Raw genomic sequence first — 19,153 nt, 5'->3', positions numbered from 1 at the left:
CTCTTGACTTGGAGAACTGAATACAAATAGATATATATATTTATTTATTTAAAAAAAAAATTTTTTTAGTTGTCTTTTAAATTTTAATATACACCACTAAAGTTATACCAAGGCAGATCCAGTTAAGACGTTTCTGCAGTACGATTGCCAGATTCCTGCCCTTTCTGACTTATTCTCATGAACGTTATCAATGAAGTACAGCTACAAAAAACAGCTCCCACTCTAAACTTGTTCTCAGCTACAGTCAGAGCAATAATTTGACAGTTCAAACATCATAGGATCCAACAATGTGCAGCAAAGAAATACACAACTCACAAACATAAACCTGCATTCTATCCTGCCACCAGCAGGGGGCAACAGTTGTTTGTCTAGTCGTCTATAACCAAACAAATGTTTCACTGCTGTAAATGATCACTTTCCAGCAAAATTTACGTTCTAACTGACTAGTTAGATGCATGTTTTTAAACAGAGCATAACGCTCATCGTTGTGCCTGTGGTTCTGTTTGGATCCAACAGGAGAAAAATATGCATTGAGAGAGAGAGAAATAAAAACAACGGAAGAAAGAATTAATTCATTTAGACAACTAAATAAGTGCTGAAAAACACATATTTCTGCATTTACTTTCTTCATACTTCAAAATACTGATAGATTTCAGAGTTTTCCAGACCAAAAACCTAAAAAGTGCCTAATCTTCTCATGAAGGCCCATCATTACCAACTTTCAAGCAGCTGAAAAGACCTGAGAAATGAGCTCTTGGCTGGCGGCGTTTGGTGCGCTACTCACCGTCGTACTCTGGGAAGTAGTCGACCAGATGGGAGAACATGATCTTCTCCTCCAGCAGGTCTTTCTTGTTCAGGAACAAAATGACAGAAGAGTTTTGGAACCAGGGGTATGTGATTATCGTTCTAAACAAAGCTTTACTCTCCTCCATCCGGTTCTGCACAGGGGGACGTGAAAGTGAGTGTGGTTTGGTGAAGGTGGGACAAAAACAAGGAGAAAGGGAGAGGAGGAGAGAGAGAGAGTTTAATTAAAGCACAGTGTTCAAACTCATTAAGAAGAGACTGTAATAAATGTTTCAGTGCACAGAAAAGGGAGCAGGGAGAAGAAGACCGTTAAAAGAGAACGGTCAGTTTGGAGGTAATTTAACCTGCTCATTAATCTGGTTTTAACGCCTTGACACAGATGCAATATTCTCCTAAAGCGAATCTCTTCCCCTCTCTTTCTTACAAAAACAAAACAAAATAATGACCCCAAGTGCCCCCAGAAATTTACCTCGTTATCCGACTCCACCAACACCTGGTCGTACTCGCTGAGGGCGACCAGGAACATGATGGATGTGACGTTCTCAAAACAGTGGATCCACTTCCTCCTCTCCGACCTCTGACCCCCGACGTCCACCATCCTGTCCCAGCCGAAGAGTCAGTTATCATCATCTTCATCATCATTAATCTTTCTCGCTATGACCGTCCTGTAGCAGTCCGTATTACAGGGAATCTGTTTCAGATCTGACGCAACACAGACTGCTACAGGAGATCCTTTGTGTACCAGATAACACATTTGGTATTACTGAGGTTTTTTTTTTATTTTTATTTTTTAAAGAATTTAGTTTAAGTAACTGTCGAAGTAAAAAAGCTTTTTTACGTTTCAGTTTTTCCTCGATAAATTAAGAACATTTACAGAATAATGTTGAAATATGAATGTCCACAAAGTTATATGGCACCACCTGCTCCTCACCTGAATATGACGCTCTGGAGATCAAATGGATATTCGATAATGCCCGTGGTCGGGACTCGAACCCTCAACACGTCCTGCTGGGTGGGAAGATAGACTGGTTGGGCGATCCGGTCCAGTGAGTCCAGGTAACTACAGAGACGCAGCAGAAAATGGTTTCTCATTACCATGGCATCTACAACATAGCTCCAGCTCAAGCTGATGTCCTGCTCTACTCACTATTTAGTGGAGTCTGAGAGCTGGTACTCCCTCCTTCGATCATAACACTCCTGGATGCCGGGGTCTTTCCACAAGTTCTTGATGGCATCTATGTAAGGACTCTCCAACCTGGTGACCTTCTCTACGTCCACGTCTCTAACAATGTTGGCATTAGTCTAGTGGGTGAAAAAACATAACTGAAAAACTGCTAAGACAAGACAGAAACACCTGTAAATGGTAAAAAAAATGTGAATAAGAATACACACACACAAAAGAGATTTCTACAAAAAGCCAGTGTCCTCATTATTAATAGTTCATATTTTCAATCACTTGGGACATTTTATTGGACCCCAGGCTCAGCATGCAGCTAATATCTGAAGCTGAAATCCCACAGAGGATTTTAAAGAAATTAAGCAGAAAGCGTTGCTGCCCCAGATTCCTGTCAAAAGTTCTCTGTGTTTGAGAGAGCAACATGTGGCTGACTGCCTGCCGAGGCCGTTTCTCTCACAGATTTAAACTAAAGAAGCCAGGAAATTTGCAAACCTTGTCATTGTTTTCACGTGTGTCTAGTAGAAAACTGTCTACAAAGTTACTGACGTATTATTACATAATGCCACTGTAATTTACTTGCCCAGTGGTTCATAAGACATAAATCAACATGAAACCCATTGAAAGAACCAATTAGAGCTGCAGCTAACGACTGTTTTAGTAAATTGATGAATCTGTTGATTATTTCAATAAAAAAAGGTACGTACATCCTGCAGTTAACCACTTAAGCTTTTTTTTAATACAATTATAAAATAATATATTAAAAGATACACATAAACAAATAATTCAAATCCTTTTTAAATAAGAAAATAGACATTTCATTGTTTAATATGCAATAACATGGCATTCTTTCATCGTACGCTTATAAATTGTTTTGGAAGCACAACTTTGTCACTAAAATGTGCAAATATCAGCTGCATCTGCCTTTTAAGCACTGTAAATGACCAGACACATGGCAAACATGATTGTCAGGTTTCATTTTCACTTCCTGTGTGACGCGACTGCCATCCTTTGTCCCAGACAAGCACTTCCCGTTTTAACACAGGAACACAAGTGAACTGGAACCTGCAGCGCTATGAAAGAGAATTTACACCCGTGCAGTTTTCTTCTGTTTTTGCTTTTTGTCTCGCAATCAAATGTTTCAGATCACCGGAAAACATTTAATATCAGCACAGCATAACCTGAGTAGATGTAAGAAGCAGTTTCCAAATAATGATTTTAAATAAGCGAGTGCTTTGTGGAAAAGTGATTGCCCCCAAACCAAACAACCAATTGAGTCACTCTTTGTGACAACAAAAGACATCAAGAGTTTGTGAAAACTAGCTGTGTTTGCTTGATTTCAGCCAAACTGAAGGGTTTTCATTAATGAACGGCCTAGTGGAGATCATACCTCAGCATTTATACCAGATTGAGATTTCTATCTGGGTATAATGGCCTGTAGGCTGCTTCATGTTGTCAGACACAACATTTTTTTCTTAATCACAGTTTAGTTAATAATTAAACAATGGGAAGAATTTCACTTAGGACAAGGTTGTTTTAGTTTTCCCTTAATAAATATTTGAAAACTTTTCGCATTAACTCAGTTTATGATAAAAAGCCAAAAACAGAAAAAAAAGTCTGTAAATGGGCAAAGTTTTACTCTGCATTGGGTAGCAATTGATAAGACTTTATATCTATATGCCTAATTCGCCTCAACAATTCTCTAAAACTGATTCTTCAAATGTGGTTTTTATTTTCTATTTTCTGGTTAAATCCAATCATGTAAGGAGACGCAAATTGAAGAGTTGATGTAATTTCATGTTTAATATGATGTGAAATGAAGTGAAAGCGCACAAATTAGTTGCATTATTTCTTATGTTCAAGGCTAATGGATAAGAATGCACACTAATACGACAGAATACAGACGCAAGTGAGGAGGTAAATTGTCAAACCGTAACAACAGAAACCCGGTACAATCCAAGTTATGTTCTTATGTCAAACCACCAGATAAAATTTGCTCATTTAAATTTGAGATTACATAGAATTTTGGTCCAAAATTTAGATTTTTCACTACTTTTCCAGGCTGCAGAGGAAACCTAAACACCAAGCAAATTTTAGCATCAAACACTTTAGTTCAGAGGTCAGTTTTTAATTAGGTTTTATCAAATATTTTCAAAATACTACTAAAGACCACAAAAAAAACTGCTGTAGCTTTGAATGTTACCAAGGTGACAACCTCTAGGCTTGGCATCATCCCACTCGTCACTCTCGCAGGGAATAAATGGCGAGTAAGAGGTCACTGCCCCCCGCTCCCAAAGCTACAACTACAGGGGCAACTCAAGCCAAAGAGGAGTAAAACCCAGCAGCTGAAATGACAGACAGAAAAAGTCTGGTTTTCTCTGCTTCAATATGTCCGTATGTGTGTATCGACTGTATGTGAGAGCACAGAGACATGCACAAAGGGTGTAATGGAGCTCTGGAGAGCTACAAGGACACAGGAAGTGTAAAAATCAGCAGGAAGTTATTATGGATGGCTGCTCCAAATAAGATAGACTGCACTCTAAAAATATTCGGCTGTGCTCTGAAACACTTGGAGCGAACTTACTCGCTTTATCCCAAACCCTTGTGACCGTTAATTACCACAGTCATTTCTGTTATTTCTGCCCGTTTAAGAGGCTTGAGGGAAAAGATCTCAAATACCTTGCTGGAGTCTAATTGGTAGGAGATCTTCAGCGTCTCTGCAGCTCGGATCATAGCCTGCATGGACGTGAAGATGTTCTGATAGACGAGCTTGGTGAAACCCCGTTTGTCCTCGTCGGAGTAACCGGCACCGTGGATGATCCTCATCTGCTTGATGAATGTGCTCTTCCCACTTTCACCAGTTCCTAAAAAGTTAGACGAGGAAGGAGAGAAAAAAAGGACAGAGTTTGTTTACAGTGTATTTACCAAACTGGGTTTTAAATGACGACAGAAACGGACAAAATTGAAACACTTAAGTAACATACGTAGAAAATGTACAGCATTCTCCCCAAAAGCGATAAGTAATTTTATTACTACTGCGCCTTATTCAATTTCTTTAATGTGTTGTATTAGTTCGTTTGCTGAGAAGCAACATGAATCATGCCTGTTTTCATTGGCTCCGACAGTTTTTCCAGAAGAGTAAAAACAGTGTGGCACTAACTGCATCCAGAGTGATGCGATTGTGTCCCTTCTGAACTAAATGCAGCTGTGAACACACTCTTCAGTCCGCCTGGCCAGAGGCAACTAAAGTTGCATTAGTTTAGTGAATGTAATCCTTCATGGACACATTGACGACGCAAAAGTGTTACTAGTAGGAATGCACAGACATAAAAACGTGGGCTGAAATTAATATAAACATTAATGTTGCTATTGTAGCTAATAACCAACATTGACTCATGTTATATACTTTTCCCTACACATGGAAAAAGCTAATAATGTCCTTTTAAAAAGACGCCAGAGGAGGTGACATGTTTCCATTCTTGTAGAGCATAAAGTAACAGATTTATTCATTTTTTTGCTTACGATTTCATTCAACCGAAGTAGCCCTTCACTTCAATTTGTGTTTAAATATGAAACAAAAAGATTCTAACTTATTAGTAATAGTGGTGACTATAAACATGTACATTCATTTCTATTCACGTCTTTCTTGCCCCCCAAAAAACATTGAAGTAGGAACACAAGTTGACAAATAAAAAACAAGTTACCTCATTTGCAAATAATGACTAGTTGTGATAAAATTGTACTTCAATTTAGCAGTGCTAAAAACAATTTGCATGGTTGTAAATCTTAAAACCTAAGTTTTTTTTTTTTTTTAGGAGGGGAATCAAGCTCCTAGTTTTCTGTGCCAAAACATTGAATAAAACAAAAACACAAATCAATATGCCCACATGTACAGTATTTGGACTCAAACCTGCAGCATGTGCTCACTCACTTCTACAGTCTCACATGTGTGGGTTTCTTTTTTCCGGTCTGCTCTGGTGACAGACCAAGAGCAACGCTCTCCCCTGAGTGATGACAGGAGGTATTTGGGTGTGAAGACGTGCGGATGTAGTTTCTCTTTTGGTTCGTTGAGAATCCTGGCAAAGGGACAGTCTAACTTTATACCATCTCTGAAAGGAATAACTGTGGAAAAGCAGGTCTGTAGTCTAGAGTAACCAAGTATGCCACAGTGGATGAGTTTGAAAGGTTGCACTCATTTGCATTGTATCTTCATGCCTTAAATAAGTATTTGTAACACTTGAAATTTACATTTTTCCATGTTACAGCCACAAAGGTCAACGTATTTCATAGGGAGATTTTTTGTGACGGACGAAAACAAAATAGCACAGAGGTGACATGTGAGGCATGTGATTTGGAGCATCCAGGTACACGCTTTGCATATCATTGATCTACGTCAGGAGGTTTATTCATTATTCTTTACAACACAGCTGAAGCTCCGGCGGACTGAATGGAGAGCATCTGAACAGCCATTTAAGTGTTGCTACAACTGACTGGTTTCAATGGAACAGCACTTTCTGATCCAAAGCATGGTTGACCTGGTGTGTGTTTTGGGTCATTATTTCATACTAGAAGGAATTTTTTTAGAAAACATTTGACTTCTGAAGACAGATTTTATTATCTGTATAAATGGGACTGAATACAAATCCACAACAAACTTTCAAAAATTATGGATTACTTTGTTTTGATAATACACGTCATCACGTAAAATCCCAGTGGCGAGGTTTTTGGTTGTAATGTGAACAAACGTGAAAAACAATGATACTTTTGCAAGATGTTGCATACCAATTTAAGCCATATTAACTTCTGTGGAATAAACAACAAACATCAGTCCAAATCTGCTGCCCTGCACCATTATAGTAACGTGAAAATGGTCTTCCCGTCATACGATAGTTAATTTAGAAGCCAGACAAAAACATCGTGAAGTGCTCAATAGCCAAGCCCTCCAGCCTGAAGGCTGCTGCAGAACACCAAGCACCGAAAACAGCCTACCCTATTATTACATCTCCCACTTTTGGTGGTCAGGCACACCCCAGCACAATTTGATGCCCAAACTGCCACCCATGTAAAACCCCACACTCCTGCCACTCTTTGCATATTCATCCCACAGACTAGGATGATTTGTTCATGTGGCAGCTCAGTTTCTCCACCTCAACAATGACTGAAAATGGATAAGATGGTGGGGGCCTTCTGAGACATACCTGCTGGGCTTGACCTGTCTTTACTTTGGTGACACGGAATAATGGTCAGAAGCCATGCCTCTCTGTACTTCAATAGATGTCAGGACTTTTAAGCATTTTCTGTTTCAGGTAATAATTCTGAATTGTTGTTAATTTTTCTACTAGTGGAACAGGAATAAATACTTTCTATTCGCCAAAGGCATTATTTGGCAAATGCTTGAATAAAAACAAATACAACTCATTTAAACAACACATCCGAATGCTAGCAAGTAAAACTTGAACACGGAGAAATGAACAGTGAAACCCAGCATTTATAGAGCGGATGATTGATTAGGAAAATATGGGAACATGTTGCCAGGTACATTTTCAGACTTTTACTGTATTAAACCACTTCAATGACCTGGCTCTGCTACAAATCAGTCAAAAGAGAGAATTTAAAAAAAAGTTAACTCTATGTACATTGCATTAAACTGGAGTAAGTTAATCTGGGTCAGTGTTTCTTAACCCTTGTTCTCATAGTCAATTATGCCTTAAATGTGTCTCTGTTCCACCACACCTGATTTAAAGATTGAATTACCTCCTGATCTGCAATCAAGTGTTTCAGAGGCCTGTTAATAATTTATTTAAGTCAGGTGTGAGGCAGCAGGGAAACACCTAGAAGGTACAGGACAGTGGGCCTGATGTCCAGCTGAACATAACCCTTTATAAAATCTGACTGGTGCATCTCCAACCTAAGAATATGGATGATGTTTCATTCATACTTAAAAGAAAAGAAAATAAAAAAAATCTGCTAATTTGTGAAAATGAGCACAGAGTCAGGGCTAGAAAATATGTGCAAAAGGGGGCTGAAAACAGAACCTTGTGGAACTCCACGTAAAAAAGAAGCAGAGGATGATGAAAAAGTTTGACATTCCTAATTCTCGGCCATGTCGGATTTGAAACACTAATGAACCCACTGCTCTAAACAGGTCATTAAAATGGTAATCAACCTAAGCCAGATAAAACACATTAAAAACTCTTCAAAAGGCCGGATTCAGTGCTATAATCACATTTTGTATTTGCAGAAATAACATACTTTTACTGTAAGAACACAGAGCATTTCATCCATCTGTCAAACTTTGCGATGTAGCTGGTTTTGACTTCCCATTGAAACAACTATGCATGTTAACAAGGCTAGACATTGAGCAGGCGAAGGTATTTTCTAACTAGTAGTAGTTAGAAAATACCTCTGATGTGATCTCTTTTTGGTTGTAATAGTTACACTGTGTTGATAAATTGCAGTTTTTCTGACAAAATTCCTTAAAATAATTCAGGACTGTGGGGTCTTAAAAGATTATTTAACCATATCCAAGAGGAGCTAAAGTCTGAGATTATTTAGCCAGTGCAGCAGATGTTTCTGCTGGACAACAATGATCAAGTCTAAAAATGCTAAAGGTCACATTAGGTAGGAAGCAGAGATGAGAAAGAAGGGGAAAAAAAGAGAATAGGTCTATATTGGAACTGATATCATTAGAATATTTACAAATATCGCCATCAAAAGATTTTCTAATATCATGCAGCCTGAACAGACCTGGAATTAATCCATTTTTGACCTTCAGCAGCTATGATGACAAGCCACAAGATTCAAGAATTTAACTCATTCAGGTGGCGAGAAAGGAAATGAACAAACTGTGTGGGCTTGGGTGTCCACAGCATGAGTGTTTGTTCAATGCAGCAAACTCAAATTCATGTGTGAAAACAGAATAAATTTGCCGCATCGCCTCAAGCAGAGTTAACCTAAGAATATCATTCTACCCTCAGCTTTTAACTGTAATACTCTGTGTTCCCTTTGTACAAGCACTCGGTTTTCAGCAGCAATTCTGCCAAAAGCTTAGCAAAACCTGCAAAGTTCACATCTGACGAGAAAAGCCCTTTTCTGAAGAATTAAAAATTGCAAGTAAAAAAATGTCACCCTCCTGCATAATCTGGCTAAACTCACAATTTAAATAATCGTTGCCCTGATTCTAAAACTCTAAACATCAGAAGGTTGATTTAAGTATTTCGACACAAAATAAAATGTCAGTTAAAAATCTAGTTTTACTTTCCCCTCCCAGGAATTTGACAACTCAAAGCAGCTCTTCAACTCAATAATAGGAAATGGTAATATATGAACTTCATCTTTTATTAAGCAGACTGTTTTAATTTTCACTTTCAGGAGGCCTCTCCTGGGACTAAAACCTACTCAACACTCAGTTTTAAACTGTCGCTAGGAAAACTATCAGAGCTTTTAGACATGTGAAACATTTAATTTATCGCACATTTTTATTACTTTTAGAGGCTTTCTGTTGCCCTGCTGATCCAGCCGCTTTCATACAGGAATCATGTGACATTCGGCGTTCTTCCTCTCTCAGTGACAAACGTGTTTGTTAAAGGCTGGTTACACGCCGATGTGGACTTTGTTCAGCAATGGCCTTGACAAAGTTCCCACAGCGGCTTTCATCTGGCTTCTAAAAGCAGCTGAGAGTGATTGTGCAGATAAACCTGTACCAAAATGTTTCTGAAAACCCCCCAAAAAAGAAAAAGAAAAAAAACATATAATTTATGCCCAAATAAAGCAGTGCTATAAACATGCTGAAAAACTGAAAAGCAGTTCAGCGTTGTGAAACACAGCTTAGTCACTGTAAAAGTAATTATAAAACATGAAATGTTCCAGTGGCGTCTGATGTTTTTGTCACTGATTTAGTCTGCGTGTACAGTAAAATACAGTAAAAAAGTACATTTGTTAAAAAGACAGCCATTCAAATGTAGGTCCAATGGTCTCCAAAGAATGTAATTTGGGCTGTGCCACTTTTGTAATTGAGCCACCAATTTGTCAAAGCCTAATTAAGTCAAATGTTTGAGTCTGGTGTGTAAGAGTCAATGTATTTCACACTCAACGTCCACTTTATTAGGTATTTTTTTCCAGTTGTCCTTTAAACATAATTGGCAACTTAAGCCAAATTTTAATCGTGTAAACTCCCAGGTTCACAATATACCTGTCCTTTCACGTTATACAAAACAAGCTGTTAAGATATAGGGGTTCTGGGCTCTTTTTCATAGAGATGTGACTTACAACTTGAAACCTAAACCTGTGGAGAATTTCTCCAGCGTTGAGCTTTATGTAGCAACAATCAAGCGCACCGTCCAAATGCCTAAAGTGGTTCAAATACAAGCCACGTTGTTGAGTGCCTACTTATTTTGACATTCCAAGAAGGATTAGGATCGTAATGTTGGTGGGCCTTCATCAGTTGATCAACAGGCGCAATAATCAATAAGATGATCTGAATGAAGTCAATCACATGGCAACTAAACTCAGTGCATTCAAAGATGGTGAATACAAATTTCTGATGTTCAAAGTGAACATCAAAATGAGCTTCAAAAATGGGAAGACATGGGATTATGGTGCTCACTGTGGTGAGCAGTGGTGGCAGTGCATGGATAAAAATGCGTGTGTTAATGCTAAAGGTCTGAAGAAAATGGTCAGAGATGGTTAAAAAAAGAAAAGTACATTAAAAGATTTCTCATTATAACCAAGGAATAAGGAATGACATCCATGAATGAACAACCACTTGAACCTCGAGGGCTGCACAGTGGTGCGGTTGGTAGCTTGCAACTTGCCTTGCAGCAAGAAGGTCCTGGGTTTGAATCCGGGTCTTTCCGCATGGAGTTTGCACATTCTCCCTGTGCATGCGTGGGTTCTCTCTGGGTACTCTGGCTTCCTCCCACAGTCCAAAACCATGATTGTCAGGTTGAATGGTCTCTCTAAATTCTCCCTAGGTGTGGGTGTGCGTGCATGGTTGTTTGTCCCGTCTGTCTCTGTGTTGCCTTACGATGGACTGGCAACCTGTCCAGGGTGTACCCTCACTCTCGCCTTTTGACTGCTGGAAATAGACACAATAGACGATAAGTACGTAAGATAATGGATGGAAGGGCTGCACCTTGAAGTAGACAGTCTACAGCAGAAGACCCCACTGGGTGCCACTTGTGTCAATTAATACCAGAAAACTGAGACAATGCAATTCACACAGATTAAAACATGAAGTCGTTCATCCATAACAAGCATGCCAACTGATTGTTAAAACACCACAAACTACCAAGATGTTTGTTGCTGACCACATCTTCTCCTTTAAAACCACAAAGTGCATCTATCTTCTGATGCCTACTTGCAGCAAAACAATGCACCATGCCACAAAGCTTAAATCATCTCAAGCTGCTTTCTTGAACATGTCATCAAGTTCAACATCCTCCGATGGCCACAGTCACCACATCTCAAGGCAACAAAGTAACTTTGAGGGTCCCATTTGTAGGTATTCAGTTAAATAAATCCATTAACCTATTTTTCATTGAGTACATCAATAGTCAATAAACATGAAAATATGACTAAATGCAGCTTGTGTGTGCAGTATAGTGCCATTACACTTCTTTGCAGGACTGGTGTCCCAGGGAAGTGCATTGCAATTATTTTCAAGAGCAGTATTTATGTTAGTGGAACTATGATTGCTGTGCCATGCAGGTATCTATTAAATGTACGATGCGTAATTATGTGTATTATACACTAGAATTAAAAATTTTATTGCAATTGTTGCTGTTTATAATTCACGACAATCAAAAATGCTACATCAATGTGAGAAATTAGTCAACAAGCAATTGTGGGTATTAAATAGAAGTAGACTGGGGAAAATGGGGGGTATAGAGCTACTTACAACTGATATAATAAGATAATTATTGTAACTCCCAAATTAATTGTGTTGTCCGAAGGTTTCGACATACACAGGTTTGGTAGATATTATTAAGACTATGCAAACATTAAGACATTAGTGGTTTGAAATGCATGCATGCACACACACACACACACACACACACACACACACACACACACACACACACACACACACACACRCACACACACACACACGCAGAGAGAGAAAAAAAATTGTCTCGATGCGAGGGACAGTCTAAAGCAAAACTTTTCCAATCCAGTCCCACAGGAAACGAGACAATTGGGGAGTTTAAAAACCCACAATGCATTACGGAATATGGGTTATCGAACCACACATACAACTTCTTTTGGGTAAGTCGACCACTCGAAGTGTTGGTGTGTAATAATACACAACAGAGAGACACACAATGTTTCTATGAAGTGGAGAAGATCAGCAGTTACATTAAGTGAGCTTTAAAACAACAATGGTAGTCAGTCCAGATTGCTTTAGCAGCTGAACGTTTTTTCTTGCAACACGAACAAGCATCTGTGGTTTGTAGAGCACCTGCACCTCTAGGTCTATTGTTCTGACATAGCCTGTATCTCTAAACCTATAAATATGTGAGCTGGACAGACATATATATTTTTTGTTAAAATAAGATTTTTTTTCTGGAGACAAACAAAACACGTGGCTCATGGCTGCAAAGCATATTTAGCTCAGCTTCAAAATGTTTTGTTTGTTTTATAGGACCACATCTTTAAGCCCATTCTCTGTAAACATTATGTCATTACACACGTCCTACTAGAGTGAGCCACAAGAAGACAGACAGATAAAATACAAAAATCAGACTAAACCGATTTCAAAACATAAAGAAATGGGCTTTCAACCAAAGCCATTTCTGCATTCAACCGGAGTCAGAAGTGGTATAGTTTTCCACAACCAAAGAGCCATGTCAGTGCCACGTCACGACACCACTAACAGTCTCATCCAGGAAACGTTTCACCCTCCCTCTACTTCATACTGATGCTTTGTGGAGGATAGCAGTATCAACAGACAGATTAACTACAGAAATCATATAATTTATCCCAACATCCCTGCAAACAAATGCCTTAAGACCACCAGCTTCATTTGATAATATTTTAAAACAACTTGCTGCGTCACAATTCAGCCGATCTGATCGGTACCAGCAGCGCTGGGAAACTAGAGTAACGCTCTGCATTTGTTAATTATATTGGATGATTTTGTGGAACCACAGCTATACACAATGAGCTACTTAACTCTGTGATTGTTGAGGTAAAGATAAACAGCAGTAGGATGAGAGATAGTGAGTGTATGTTATTGAAGTTATGTGGTCATAAATTAATGTTGACATTCTTTGCTTTTACTGTGTTTTTGAATTAAATCAAGAAGATCAAAAACAATACTAACTCCAGGACTTTAAATATGGCACTTATAATATTTTGATTGGTTGTTTCCCTCTATATGAGCCCGTCTCGAGCTCCTGGAGAAATTCCCTTTTTTTCTCTGGTCTAGCTGAAATTTGGACTCTCTGTAGAAGCAGCTTATTAGTAAGTTGAACCAGAATTTCTAGCAGTGGCAAAGCCAAAAAGAAAACTGGAGCTCAGCAAGGATTAGCACTGATTTAACCTCCTTTAAGCATTACCTGTTGCTGGCAGTTCATGTGTTTGAATAACAAGCAAACTGGTGGGATTAATGAAAGCTTATGGGGCAACAAGGAGAAAAATATCCATATTTAAGAATGGTGGCAGTCAGCTCATTCAAACCCTTTTACTGGACATTCATCACATCGATTTAATGTTACAGGAGAGCAAAGCCCATTAACATCTGCTGACCCATCACTTTTACGCATCCATTATGAGGTAGACACTAGGATGTGATGGTCCAGCCAGCTTCCTTTGCATGATTTTCTGGGTCCCTTTCCTAAAGAACCGGGGTATCAGGCACTGCTTTCCACAGCCTGTTGTCACATCTAACGTTCTTTATGCTCAGTCTAATTAAAAAGCAGATGGCTACTAAAGAACTTGTATTACTCAAGTATGACAATTACAGGAAATGTCAACCACCCTCCTTTTCCCCTGACTTTACATTAGTAACAAAACAGGTTGAAATAGAAAAGCCGGGTGTGGGCCGACATGACACAACTGACTTGAGTAAAAATACCAAGGGTTTCACAGTATCAACAAATCCATTTAAAACTTAAAAACAAAAAAATTATAAAATCATTCTTTTCCTCTTTTTTTTTGAAATACACAGGTGCAGCTTCAACAATAATCTATTATGTGTGTTATTACAATTTAGACTAACAACTGCTAAACATAGTCAGCTCAGAATATTTTTGCCCTTTTGTTGGTTGGTTCTTTACAAGGTAACAAGTTGAAATTTGCTGGTCAATATGACAACTTGACTGTTTTTCCTAACAGAAAATATGTGAAAACAGTGGCATTAACTATTATAACTAATGGAAAGTATTGAAGCCGTATTTTATCCTTTTAGCCAGTTAGAATATGCTCCATACAGCTGGAAAAAACTGGGGTTAATCAGACTTTTAACCATAAAAACTGTATGATGAAAATTTGAATGGTTTGGAAACCCCTTATTGCTTACATCTTGATATACCTTCATGCCGGTTACCGGCCCAGGTCTAGTAAACACGGGCCATCTTTTTATACTTGACTTAAAGAATTCTTACTGCACACAGTCATGGTTGAGTGGTTAAACACAAATGTTTTTAAATGAATGGCAGCAGGGCTCCAAAGTGTCTCCTGCAGCCCTGTGATATAATCATTGCCAGGGTTTGGCTTTAAACTGCAAAACTGTTTTGATTACACCCAATAAAGGGCAGACTTTGGCCCAGCCAACATTTGTCACACTCATAAATAAGCACACCACCTGGAAGAACCTTTGAGGCAGAGATGACCAAAAGCTGTATGGGTCCCTAATCAGAATCTGATTTGGGGGCGTTCCAAACAACATTAATACCCTCAATATCAATGTTTAAATGCTAGCGCATTGTACACTCCAAAAATAATCATTACAAATGAAAGTCGTATTCAGGTCCAAATATAATCACAATTATGACTTTATAACCAAATAAGCCACTCCTTTGTCCTCATGTTGACATAGTTTTAAGTAGCTTGCCCTCTTTTCTTCAGTTTAGGACACAGTCTTAAAAAGTGAAACTTCTACTTTTTCCAGGTGGGAAACCATACAGATGTGGATGATTCTGACTCAATCAACAAATATCAAAACTAGATTAGCTTAAGGTCAATTTAGGGTCTAACGCAATATGCATGCCGAAGGCAAGACACGTGAAACTGAAAGGTAATCTTTTAAAACACAAGAAACTAGAGCACACTACAAACCAAAGGTTAGTGACACAGTTCATTCCAACTGTTACTGCAAAGGATGTGCTGCCTTCAAGAGTTGTTGAGAATCAGGGTTTTTGTGCTATGGAGCGATCTCCTAATACAACATCGCAATTCACTGAAATGACAGCGAGAGTGATGGGATCATCAAGCAGGTGAAATATCTCCAACATGGGATGCATGGGAAGAAATTCCCGCAGAATACGACCTCTTGGCCACTGCGCATCTTCTGATGAGAAGCAGCTAGCACGTTGTGGCGCCCCAAACAAGATCACACATAAAAAAATCTGTATGCATAGTGTGTGTGTGAGGTCAATGTTACGCAACCTGATTTATCATAGTGTCTTGGCTTTCTGAATCGTCATCTAATCGATACGCAAACAGCCTAAAAATTTCCACCCCTGTTCCTGGTGTTTTAGGTGTCATTTCTGTACAAGTTCAAAACGTATTCGACTAACAAACATTTAAACGTTATTCCTCAGCTGGCTTTGCATGATTCTTCCAACAGTGAGTCGCCTCTGTGTGAGAAGGATGAAATGTGTAACTTCAGTTTAAAGTTTTACTGTATGAGTGTACAGCAGTTATGGCTGGAAATAACAGCCCATACTAAATAAGTCACAAACTCAAAAAACTCTACCTCTTCTTAAATGGTGTCCAGAATGTCCTGTTCCCTCATTTTTTCTCCTTAACACATTGATATAATAATAACAACAACAATAATAATAATAATAATAATAATAATAATAACACAATTCTTTTAAGTTTTCATTCTTCCTTCCAAGCGTTTCTGTATGTTTTACAAACTGTTTTACTATTATCAACTTTAGCCATGGGGATGGAACTTTAGTATGGGGATACTTAAACTCATAAGGGGAAAATTGATCCAAATGTTGTAGATAAAATATTTATAGCTAGCACCAGACATAAATCAACAATTTTCACCTTGAATCATTTTAGGACAGTAAGGATAACCTTCACTATATGGATTTATGATGGGTCAATACACAACATGAGTTAAAAGGAAGTAAACCTGTAGATGTTCTTTAAGAAAATAAATCAAGACTCTGATTTCTTGCGTGAAATCATTGGGGGGCGGGTGGGGGAGGAAGCAGAAGAAACCGGTCAAGATGTCAGAAGTTGTTTTTCGTAGGAAGAATATTCAGGTTCAGCAATACAAATAACTATGCGAGATATTCAAAAGACAGCTTCTTTTGAGTTGGTGTGAATGAACTGATTTAATCCTGGTTTCATATGTGATAGTAAACTCCAAATATTAACATATAATTAATAGTTATTAATTATATGTTAATAATAACTATTATTATAATAATAGTTATTACAATTGTGCCAATATAAGTGTCAATAACATTTGGAGAAGTGGTGACTGGCATCAAGCCCCTTTATGGATATCACCAGATGAAGTCATGTTTGTTTTGTGCTTGAGCCCTGCTAATTCCTTTTTCTGTTTACTCCGGTCAGATGAAAACGGACCTGCATTTAGACATTTAGTGCAGATCTGACCCTATTATGGCTCATTCTGATCTTTAATTTTCAGCTCAATTATATCCTAACCTTGACCAAAATGTCAATGGGCTAACTACAGAGCACATATTTTCAGTTGGTAAATGGTTATTGGATTCACCGTCCTCCTGTGTTTACAAGCTCCTTTTACTCATTAACACTGCCACAGCTTGAGGTCTGCATGTAGCTTTAACCCTTAAAGCTTAAACCCTTAAATCAGTACATGTTGCTCAATACATGTACTGTTTAGAAAGGTGGAGCACAAAACCAGCTGGCCTTGACTGCAATTTAACAAGTACAACTTTACCAGGGGGTGGGGGGGAACGCTTTTACCAAGCTTTGTACGAATAAAAACATTTATGAAACTTGACTTGAGTGACAAAATCAGCTACTAAGTTCGTGTTTGCCTTGGGCCGGCTGTGCTTTAGGTGTTGGTTCCCGTCATAATAGCGCAGGCGTCGAGTGGTTTTGTTTCCTCGATACGAACAGGTCACAGTTATTCAAATCAGGTGGTTTTAAACACAGGAAGCCACCTAGGCCTTCTCCCTGCTGCCAATCTCTGCACTAGACTCCTAAAACGGAGAGGGACACTTCAACCACTTCTCCCCTCCAACTTCACCCAGGTGGGAAGCCCCAGTACCAGACCACCGCCTCCTCCCCACAGAGGTATTTCTGATGAAGGAGGAATGCAGGCTCCACATCCCGCTGCCCTCCCCCAGCCAAGCTTACCGAGAAGCAACAGTTTCAGCTCCCGGCGTGCGTCCCTCTTATCCCGGCGGAGCTGCCTTTCGATCTCGTCGTTGATCCGCCTGGCTTCTTTCGCCTCCTCGCTGAGGCAGCACGCCATTATGGATTCCAGGGTCATTCTCGGTCCTTTTCCTTTTTCAAACACGCACTATAACTCCGTTTGTTCCCCCCTCTGTATTGAGTCATTCAGATTTCACATTTGTCGCGGAGGGAAAACCAGAGGCCTGTGAATGTCCAATAACGTCCTCATACAGGCCGGCTTTAGGTGATGAACCGCTGCTGTAATGGGTCTGCGTGTTCAGACTGGAGTAGAGACGGAAAATAAGATATTTGAGAGGAATTATTGGAGTCCCCCACCCCCTCCCACCCTCTTCCCTGTGTTTCGGTTCGCTTTCTGGGCCTGCTGAAAGCTTCAAACAGAGTAGAAAGCGGGTTTAGTTGAATTTTTTTTGCTCGGTCGATGGGTATAATCTGATCTCCTGTGTCTGTATGATCAACAGATCTTTTTAAAACACACCATCCGCACTGCTCTGGATAGGTATTGTCATCCGTACGCCGGCCAGGCTCTTTCCAAAGTCCTCAACGCTGATGGTATTTTAAATCTCTGAAATACCTTGTTTGTTTTCCAACTCGCAGTCTGCGTTGGCGAGAAAAACACATGAGCGAGAGGTTGTCCGTTTATTTTCCAATGGCTCCACTCCCGGGCGTGGTAAGGCAGAATATGGCGGACTTTCACTCCGATCCGCTAGGCTGGGATACAGTACAGTTATATCTCCGTGTCAGCTCGGTAAACCAAGGAAACCACACAGAAAACGACATTTCGCACGGAGCTCTCGCTAGTCGCAGCGAAATTATGCCCGACTGTGACCTCCCCTCCCAAAAAAGCGGCGCACGGGTCCGTGGCTCCGCACCGGGGAAGAGGCAGAAAGAAAAGGACGCCGTGTCGCTGGCTTTGCCCCCAACCAATCTTCTTTTCCTCAATTCTCTTCATGTATTTTTATTACAGAAGCCATCCACTCCTCCGTGGGCTGCGTCTGGCTCCCGTCGACCAGGGGGGAGTGTCGTATTAATACCGTCCAACCTGTAGAATAGAAGAAGCGTGCGAATCTACACGTTTGAAGCCCTCTGAGTTCCGTGAGCAATTCCACTTAAATCCTGTTTCCAGGGCCGTTTCTAGAATGTTTTGTAAGGGGCTAGCGTTCACCCCCCCCAACCCCCCATCCTTCATATCCCACCCGTATGGGGGTGGGGTGGGGGGTGAACTAGTAATCTTAAACCATACTAACACAAAACAGAAAATAATTTTCCAGAGTTTTGCTTAAAGGTGATTCTCAACAAGTGAAAATACATGTCTAAACAAGGTGATTAAGTTTTTTTTTAATTTAGCTTATTCGGCCCAAAATGTATGCGTTCTTTTCACAGAGTGGCATATCAAATGTGTATCTTGCTTTTTTTTTTTTTTTTGCTTTTTTTTATAACAAGTGTGTTCATGTACTGTGCACTGGGCCAGACTTTAGAAAGGGCTTACAAGGGCATTGTTTTCTATATGAGTTATAATCCCATATGAGGTGAGTTGCAATAATATTTTGAGATTTTTATTAAAATAAACAATACTCAAGTATTTGA

At 39.4% G+C, this 19,153-nt stretch overlaps 1 protein-coding gene across 2 annotated transcripts in view; it reads right to left on the bottom strand.

The window, feature by feature from the left end:
• Window positions 1–18,738, bottom strand: part of LOC103470235 (guanine nucleotide-binding protein G(q) subunit alpha) — a 20,556-nt gene extending 1,818 nt beyond the window's left edge. Inside the window, exons 1-6 of one of the 2 annotated variants that reach the window (XM_008418513.2) lie at window positions 17,510–18,738; window positions 4,658–4,842; window positions 1,952–2,106; window positions 1,736–1,864; window positions 1,274–1,403; window positions 785–938 (exon numbers count right to left, since the gene is read on the bottom strand). In XM_008418513.2, the coding sequence (XP_008416735.1) occupies window positions 785–938; window positions 1,274–1,403; window positions 1,736–1,864; window positions 1,952–2,106; window positions 4,658–4,842; window positions 17,510–17,645 (889 nt within the window). In that variant the 5' untranslated portion in view covers window positions 17,646–18,738. Of the gene's footprint in view, window positions 1–784; window positions 939–1,273; window positions 1,404–1,735; window positions 1,865–1,951; window positions 2,107–4,657; window positions 4,843–10,791; window positions 10,924–17,509 lie in introns of those variants that run through there. The other variant, XM_008418514.2, reaches the window with a different exon arrangement.
• Window positions 18,739–19,153: the final 415 nt, after the last annotated feature.

This window comes from Poecilia reticulata, linkage group LG9 (assembly GCF_000633615.1).
Source record: "Poecilia reticulata strain Guanapo linkage group LG9, Guppy_female_1.0+MT, whole genome shotgun sequence".
NCBI classification, from domain to species: domain Eukaryota; kingdom Metazoa; phylum Chordata; class Actinopteri; order Cyprinodontiformes; family Poeciliidae; genus Poecilia; species Poecilia reticulata.
Note: the sequence above shows the minus strand (reverse complement) of the source record. Positions and strands in the feature narration are given on the sequence as shown.